Source organism: Prinia subflava, chromosome 1 (genome assembly GCF_021018805.1).
Source record: "Prinia subflava isolate CZ2003 ecotype Zambia chromosome 1, Cam_Psub_1.2, whole genome shotgun sequence".
Lineage (NCBI taxonomy): Eukaryota > Metazoa > Chordata > Aves > Passeriformes > Cisticolidae > Prinia > Prinia subflava.
In genome coordinates this window covers 85,141,783-85,150,843 of record NC_086247.1, presented here as the reverse complement: position 1 = coordinate 85,150,843, position 9,061 = coordinate 85,141,783, and the positions used below count along the sequence as shown (strand labels likewise).

Sequence of the window (9,061 nt, the reverse complement as noted above, 5' to 3'; positions counted from 1 at the left end):
GAGTTGCATACGTTTTATATTCTGAGACACAAATGTTACTTAGGAATACACAGGGATAGTTTAATTCATTGGTATTGACCAATGAAAGTAAATTGCATTTCAAAATTGTCCAACTTCTATCTGAATAAAGTTGTTGTGGCTCTTGAATATATGGTTTAACTTTTCGTTTTCCCTGTGTCATGGCAGGCACTGGACTCCATGGTCTGCATGGGTCTATTGAATTCAGGTGAGAATCTCCAATCCTAGCCTTGCTTCTACCAGTTTGAGTGTTTTAAAGCAAATGATTCCAAAGCAAATGATTCTCAGAATTATATGGGGTGAATACATGAAAACTAGGGAGATATTTCTCTTACCAAATACACCCTTTGCTTCATAATGTTTATAAATGGCTTCCATAGCAACAGGACAAGTGCTGACATGTGGATTCTGCTCTTCAATCTTCATGTGATTGTAGGATCCAATTTGAATTCCAGAGCTGTTATTTATGTTGTACTTGATTGAATCTTCTGTATAAGGAACTTTAACACAAATTTACAAACAGCATAAGGTTCAAATGTCAAGAAGTAACATAAGGAGGAAGTTCCACTAATAAGGGGAGTGATACTCATTGCACTTGATACCATTTATTGGCAACTGTGCTGTGAGCGTATTTTCACTATGCAGGGTGACACAAACGTACTTTAGTGAAAGCCCAGTCTATTTTATGACAGAGTGCCACAACCAAGCTCATAGTTACCAGACTGTAAATAATGTTCTCTGTGCCTTGGGAATGCATAGTAGCAGTCTTGCTTTCTGCTGCCTAACAGCCTCAGGAGGTCAGCCTTGACTTGAATGCTCCTTTCATTTAAATCTTAAAGCCTCACTTCTGCCTCTCGGCTTTACTTTTCATAGATGTAAGTTCAGGTTTACAGTTATGACCTCTGAGTTCTGTGAGACTACAGCAAATCCTTTCACGTTGCTCATAAGATATGATTAGTAAAACATATGATTAGTAAACCACACAATTTGATATTTTGTTTACTGTTGTCTGATTTCCACACACAGCACGAAGCTAAGTCACTATTCATGTTAGGTGATGTCAGTTTTCTGTTCTCTGACAGTGTTTTTTGAACTCTGCTTGGATAATCATCCACTAAACATTCTAACTCTAGCTTAAATGGTGAATCTCACAACCTGGGTCTAAAATTGAAGCACAGATACTTGAAACAATACACCAAGCCCTGTATTTAATCACCTGAAGTCATGGTTACATCCTTGTTACATACTCAATTGCAATGCGAAGTGTGAATATCTATAGTTATGTATGAAAATCTGACTAAGTTCACTTAATATATGCTAACCTGAGACTGCAAGTCAGAAATATTATATGCATGATTAGATTGATGAAGCTGCAAAAAAGGAATGCATTTTATTATGTCTCATAACAGTATTACTTCTACTCATAACATTATGATTCCTGTATCCTTTCTTTTTTTAAGAGCTAGAGGACTCAGGAAACACATCGTATTTGTAGTTAAAAATATAATGAAACTTCATGTTTGCTATGTTCTTGTCTGGCAACAAAATGAATTTAGCATCAGATATGAAAATGTGTACTAGCACTTTATCAATATTGCAGTATTAACAGTAAAACTTACTGTGCTTATAAATCTCCTTTCCCAAGCCTTTACGCTTTGCAGCTTCTCAGGCTTGGGTCATCATTTAAGGGTACAGAGTCAAGAAGACAGAAACCTGCTCTTTCAACTTTTCTTTGTAGTATAGACCACTTAGAAACTGCCAATTAGCCTTTGAAAGGGTTAATAAAGAATTCAGAGTGCCCCAAGCAACACAACTTGAAAGGAGCATGTCTTAGTAACTCCTGAAAGATATTACATGATTTTAGGGGTTCAGGCCAGTAGAACTGTAGAGAACTGTGCCCCAATGAAGGCTAATCAGCATGAAGCCTGTAGCTAGAAATTTGTATTAAAATCCAGAGCAAGATAGGACAAAGTGTTCCAAATATGTGTGTGGTTCCAGAGCTCAGCAGAGTGACAGCAACTTGAAGTTTAATCTAAGGAAGTGACTAGTTTAGGTGTACAGGGGATCTTGCAATGCTCTCATATTTTTAAAGTTTTTAGATAAAAAATATGTTGTTCTTGGTTTATCAAATACATGTTTAAGGGTGTGTTTAGGCCCTGCCAGAGACAGGAATTAGTTTTACCTACTGATACTGAAAACTTCAGCTATGGTAGAGGTATTAAGCAATAACAGAAATTATTTCAAGTTCCTGAAGTTTTTTGCTTTACTCATCAGGATGCAATGCACAGCCTGTTGGCTACCAGGGCAGAAGAAGGCCACAGCACTTACCTGGGCTTACTGTGGGTGCACTAGGATAGTATGGAAATGTTCCCCTTGTGAAAGAAGTGGAATCCCTGTAACCTGTAGAAAGAGAAAAAAACAAAGAAATGCCAAAAGCATTATATAAACAGAAAAGTAGATATACATAACAGTGACTGCCATATTTGTAACGTGAGTATGCAGTGCTCTTTAATTCAGAGAGGAGAAGCTTTTTAATTAGCAGGATTGTGTCTCCTTGAATAACTCTAGTTTAAGCAATGATCTTACTGTGGTTTTGCTGACTTGCTAATAACCTTAACCATCCTTGGATCTCAGTTGGCCCAATGGGCTTCCACGTGGGTGCAGGACTATCTGGCAATGTGGGATCACAGCACACTGCAGTTACAGACTGAGCTGCCTTGTATGAGGTATTCAAACTGGCAAATTCCAGACTCCTAAGTGTGAGTTTTTGAATGAGCTCTCCAACTCGTACTGGGGCAGCAAGAGCAGATAGGTTACAGTCACCCAACAAGTCAGTGAGGAGCTGAAATGAGCTCTTGTGCACTTCAGTCTGGTATCTGCTACACTATTTCACACAGCCTTCCCATAATAACTGTTTTCTTTATTTCTTTCAAACAGAAGGCTTTCCTTTATTGGTGATGTTGGCTGCCTTCTGACATGACAGCCCTCGGATTCATTTCAGTAAATAAACTCACAAACAACTAATCACAGCCTCTGCATAAATAATTTAACAAAATAGCACCCTTGTGGCATTCTGCTTGTAAAAAGCTAGGCATCCCTCATTTTCTTGTGAGATGACCTGGAAAATAACACCATGCTAAAAATATCCAAGAGTAGGAGCGGGCATCTCATGCTGTCTCTAGTTCCTCAAAGTTATATCTTATAGGTATCCAGTTACCACTTATTTATATGTTTTGTTAATGCCCAATATTCTCTTCCTTCTTTGTCTCCATACTTTTCTACTCCATGGCTTACCAGCAAACAGAAGCTCTCTCTCAGCACCAGACAGAGCTCTCTGGAGAAACCAGTTACAAGCCTTAGCTCCTTGCTGGCTTCCTAGGTTCAGAAGTCTCTCAGCTTGCTGCAAATCAAGCTAAAAAATACCCATCTATTTTCTGAAATGCTACAAGTGTTGTTTCTACACGAGCAGAACCTATGGTATGGATGTTACAGTGTTCAGAGTCAAAGTTCTCCTCAGCTTTCCTGGAATGACTGGTAGCAGCTCCTGGTTTTGGGAGCTGCTTTAGTAGTATTGCTGTCTGTTCTTCCTTGGCTGGTAGCTGAAGAGTCAGGTGTTGGGTCTCATGCTCTTCTGTTACTCTCATGCTTTAGAAATTATTCATTTGAAATTGGCAGCCTGACATCAGTGAAAGCAGCATAATGAAGTCAAAGCTAGAGTGTTTTAACTTTGAGTAAACAAAGAGAACTTCAGGAAATAAATTTACCCTTGCTATATTACAGATCAGCCTGCAATAAGCAAGTTGTTCCATGAGTGACAAAACTCTCCTGACCACTTCACTGAATAGAGGAAAAGTGTGTTTTCAGAATCATAGGGGTTGGAAAAGGAGGAATCTCACCTGTATCTGTATCTGAATTGTTTGAATACCAGTTTACGTTGGTCTGTGACTGCAGGTTTTGCCCAGATTCCGGCACAGGAGGTTTACTTAGGCTGAAGTTACTGGGTGAATACAATCCAAAGGCATCCACTGGGTTTCCTGTTGGAAGGCTGTTGGAATTGGGCCCGTAAAAAGCATCTACATTTCCCCATTTTGGCGTTGTTGCAGCCGCCTGTGGCCAGAAATATGGATTAGTGTTTGACCCTGTTATTTCAGCTCTTGGATACAGTTCACTCCATTGAGAAGTAGTAGAGAGCTTTGCAAACGGATCGCAGGCAACTCTGCGTCTCCTTTCCTCCTCTAGCACTTCGGGGCTGTACACTCCAGGTGGAACTGCTTTATCCATCCGGCTCCCGTACGCGTGGTAGTTGTATTCGTGCTCAAGTTTTCTTTCCAGATGATCAGGAGATAAAAATGAGGTCTCACAGCTCTCAACGGGCTGGTTCTTAGGGGAGGCAGCCACCAGGGCTTTGTTAACCTCACTGGTCATGGGACCTTGAGAGCTGTGTAGAGAATTAGGCTGATCTGAAAGGGAAGAACATTAAATGTTTGAAAACATTAGAATGCAAGTATTTAACTTGTTGCAATAACGCTAAAATCTATTAACCTACTTTATTATCATTACATATCTAAAAGGTTTCAATAAAACATTACTTCCAGCATAAGACATTCTATAAAATAAAACACAGCTTTACTGACAACTAGAACGGAATTTTATCTGGAAAGTACAGGTTTGATTAAGCTATTATTGTTAAAATCTCACTATCTTGAGTAGTGTGAGAATTCACTGCGTACTCTGCTTATATTGATATCAAGTTTTCAGTCATTGAAACAAACATTCCTGAAGGCATTTGTAGGATCTGATTTACTGGTGTGTCTGCTCTGGCATTAACTGGAGTGCAAAACTGAAGTGTAACAGGATGGAAAACAATGCCACTGTAATAACAGGTGTTAATTTCACACAGCACAAATAATTTGTCATAAAAATCTTATTTTAAAATGATTATGTAAAGTGTCTTGTCTGGGTATTTCATGATGAATACTCTGGTCTCAAAGAATACATTTTTACAAGTAATGTCTATCAGATAAAATGGTCTGTGTCATCTACATATTTCAAACTAATTCTCAGTATCAAAGGAAGCTCTACTTCAGAATTGAACTAGATGGAGTTATAATCTATATGATGCTGTAGCATTCCAAGACTATATAAAGAACATAAAAATCTGTTTGTTACTACTTGTACTTATATTTTTAAGGGTAGGATTACAGATGCTTTCCTTAAGTTCTGAAAGCTTCCCACTTTTCTAGAAAATATCATACATTGGTTGAAGCAAGGGTCACTTACAGAGCACTGTAAAACTGGAATTAAGTGTATGTATGTCCTTCTATTTAGCTCAGATAATGCCAGTGAACTGGGGTTTTTTTTCCCCCCAAATCACATTATTTCAGCCCATATTAGGCAGGACCAAAACCAGTTTCTTTGGATGGCTGTATATTAGTATACCTGTACTAATATATTTGCTGTGCTTGTTTTGCTACTACTGCTAGAGAGGAAGTGGGAGGACAGACTAATACAGAAATAACCCCATCCAATGTGGCAGCTCATAGCAATTCCATCTTAGCATAAACTATACAGCATCTATTCTCCAGGGCAAGCTTGAGGTGTATGAACAGATCCTGTGGGATGCCTTTCCCTACCACTGAGTGATGCCCATTGTCTAGAGAAAAAACCCTGCCTTTGACTGACAGCCTGGCAAGATAATATCTTTCTGCAGTGGAGATTCACAACAAAGTCTTTTGTACTTAAAACATGACAGCATCTGCAATCTGCAGCAGTCATACACGATTCCTTCTGCTCAGGAAATGTAACTACACTCACTTAAAAATACAGCAGTGGGGCTGCCCTAAGTCCATCACTTCTACTGAGCAACATTTGTGGCAAACCTAGCATTTGGGGAAGATTTTTAGTTGCATGTTATAGTTTAACATTAATAATTTAATAATGTCTTAGATAACAGCAGAATTTTATTTCTACTGGATTTTTTATTATTTCTTGTAAATCAGTGTTGCAAATAAGATTCTGTGTCCCTTGATATTAGGAAACTTTGGTAAGAGAATTCCAGATACACTACAAAACTCTAACTGTATGATACTACATATATTACCACATATTAGAGAGCCAGCTCTATAAAATCACAAAACATACAACTCATCCAAGGTTTGATGGAATTATAAGAGAAAAGAGAGAAAAAACTATCTACTAATGTTCCTCAGATTCCTTAGAGACCAAGCTCCTAAACAAAGGAATACTTTACAATTATGTATCTTGGTCATATTCAAGCATTCATAAGAAATGATGGAGGGGGAAAAAGAAAAGTCTTAATGAAATTAAAGCCTACAAACCAAGCAGTTGTGGCATGACTAAAAAATTGAGAAGAAAGATCAAGTATGAAAAGTAATTATCAAAGTGACCATTGTACAGCTTAATGCTGAATAAAATTTTTAGCTTGGAAGTGGAAAGCAGAAGAGTGTAAAAGGAGATGGGTTTGAACTGTAAATGATGGAAAATTTGAAATTTTAAGTGTGATTTCTGGGAGCAAAAAGCATCATCTCAGTGATTACAATCTTTTCTGAGATGCTGAATAATTGAGTCTCTTAATAACCCTTAATGGTAAGGTTACTTGCTTTGTACACAACTTTATCTTTGGCAAATACAATTAATTATGTGCTAGTGACTTACCTACTTGACCATTGCTGGTATATTCTGGTACAGCATCTATTTGAAGGGATTCCATGCTATGCAGCAGTTCATTTGGCTCAGGCCACATTTCCTGATGTGAGGAAGAACGAATGATCAAATTATAGGCAAAAGCTTAAACAAAGGGAATACCTGTAGAGTACGAAACAGCACAGCTTCACTGTGAAGTGACCTGGATGAAGAGATTCACATAATCTCTGGGAAAAGATCCCATACTCTTCCAGAGAGCACAGCCTGACAGGAAATACCCATTGCTTTGCCACAGTGGGCAAAATATTTTCTTCAATGAAGGGAGGGAGGTCTGCAATGTAGCTGCAGTATATAATACTCTAGGTTGGCCAAACAATACCCTTGCCTACATGAAAGTGAGCTTAATCCAGAGTGGCTCTGGATTGTCTGACTTGTATTTAATAGCCAGACTTTTGGCAAGCAATCTCGGTGAGGGGATGCTGCAGAGGTAAAGGTAACAAACACACATCCTGTTCTGTGGATTTATATTTAAAAAGTTCATTCATCAACAGGAAAGAAGAGGTGAGAGAAAATTAACATTCAGGTATAGGCACATTGACATTCATGAAAATGATTAGGAATGAGGAGTTTAAAGGACATTTTCAGAAAGAAGCAGTGCAATTTCCTTTCTATAACCATCATCCTCACTTAACTAGAGTGAAGGCAAAAATCTACTCCTGTTCTACTCTTTTGGTGTTCTCATTATTCAGGCTTTGCTGGAAGTAATTTTTTTTTTTAACCTGGAAAAAATATTTCTCAACTTCCCCAAGTGCTGCTTACTCATAAAATAATTTCCAAAAGTAGTTTGTGTGAGTTATTAAAATTAATCAAACCCAAGAAGTACTTTCACAGATTAAAAATCAACAATTCCTACCTATCTCTTCCCAAAAAATCGCCTTCCCTCCAAAAGCAAAAGGTGATATTACAACCATAGATCCTTAGATTTTATTTGAGTAATGGAATTGTTGGACCAGCGGGGTTGAACCAAATGACTTTGGGTCCCTTTCAAATTCAACCTCAACCATTCTGTGATCCTGTGAGATCCTTTTAGTTAGGAGGCTCGCATGATCACTGGGCAGGCAGCAGGGAGGTTACGCCTAAACCCTCTAAGTCATGCTGCTACTGAAGCTATACTAGTAATTCACAGAGTGACTTGGATCCACTCTTCATAATCTGTGCCCTGATTATAATGGATGCTTTCCTTCCTGAGAAAGTAATAACCTCACAGCCCATTTCCTAAATAGTCATTTTGTCCCTATGATATGAGAGCTGCATCTGCAGAGAGATAATGCATCTAGTAAAATTTGCCATGGACCTGATTTGGGGCTGCTGTCATAAATTAGACATATATACAGTTCACAGTGGGAGTTTGATTAAATCAGTCCAAGAAATCCATTTCATCAGCTTCATTTTGCAAAACTCTGTTGCTTTTTTGAACAATTACTGGTGCTTCGTAAACATCACATGAAATGAGTAACTTTCATTTCCACAACTGAAGGCTTGGTGAGAAGGAAGCACTTTAAAAAATGTGAAAGAATGGTTTCACAAGGAAGTTTGTTGGGTTTTTTTCCTCTTAATTAAGAATACTGTCTGTCTTGTCTGAGAGTGAAGTCTATTTAGTCATGTGATTAAATTAATAAAATCTGTGATAAAAAGGTTCCATTATCAGCCCAGTTGTTCAAGAAGTTCTTATTCTCCTATTTTCAGTCAGAAAATGATTCTTCTAATCGTAATTTTTAAACTTACAGCCAGAAAAGTAAGAGAAACCAACTTGGACACTCAGGAAGACTACCTGAATTTAACTTTTAGCTGTTAATATTACTGTGGTGTAACTTCCTGGTCTCAAGCAGACTAAGACTCATTAGACTCTGCCTGAACACAGGGCAAAAATTACCAAGAATTTATGAAGTTACTTTAAATCAGATTCTGCCACTTTTGAGTTGGTAGGAATAACATTTTATTTCATGAGTGAGACTTAATGGATATATGAGGAGCTTTTGCAAAGTATCATCATAGAAACGGTGTGCCACTCAGGTGCAAACAGACCTTGGGGGACCTTGGGTGCACGCCCTGCTCAAAACAGGGTCACTTACAGGATTGGAGTCGGTAGCTCAGAGCTTTGTGCAGTCAGGTTTGAAAGCCTCCAATGATGGTGACTGGACAACCTCTTTAGGTAACTTGTGTCACTGCCCTGCTCTCCTCAGAGGGAAAAGTTTTGTCTTTTTTTCATTTCACTCTTACATCCTGTTTGAGTCTCTCTTGTTTCTGTATTTGTCTTTTTTCTCTAGTCCTCACACAATGCACTGCTGTGGAGAGCTTGGCTCTGTCTTCTCAAACTGCT

General features: G+C 38.3%; 1 protein-coding gene across 2 annotated transcripts in view; it reads right to left on the bottom strand.

Moving 5' to 3' along the window:
* The window catches only part of RIPK1 (receptor interacting serine/threonine kinase 1), a 31,414-nt gene that overhangs the window by 8,102 nt on the left and 14,251 nt on the right, over positions 1 to 9,061 (bottom strand). For both annotated transcript variants that reach the window (XM_063401451.1, XM_063401442.1), the window contains exons 8-11: positions 6,694 to 6,784; positions 3,915 to 4,478; positions 2,347 to 2,418; positions 354 to 518 (exon numbers count right to left, since the gene is read on the bottom strand). In XM_063401451.1, coding sequence (XP_063257521.1) covers positions 354 to 518; positions 2,347 to 2,418; positions 3,915 to 4,478; positions 6,694 to 6,784 — 892 coding nt within the window. The remainder of the gene's footprint in view (positions 1 to 353; positions 519 to 2,346; positions 2,419 to 3,914; positions 4,479 to 6,693; positions 6,785 to 9,061) is intronic.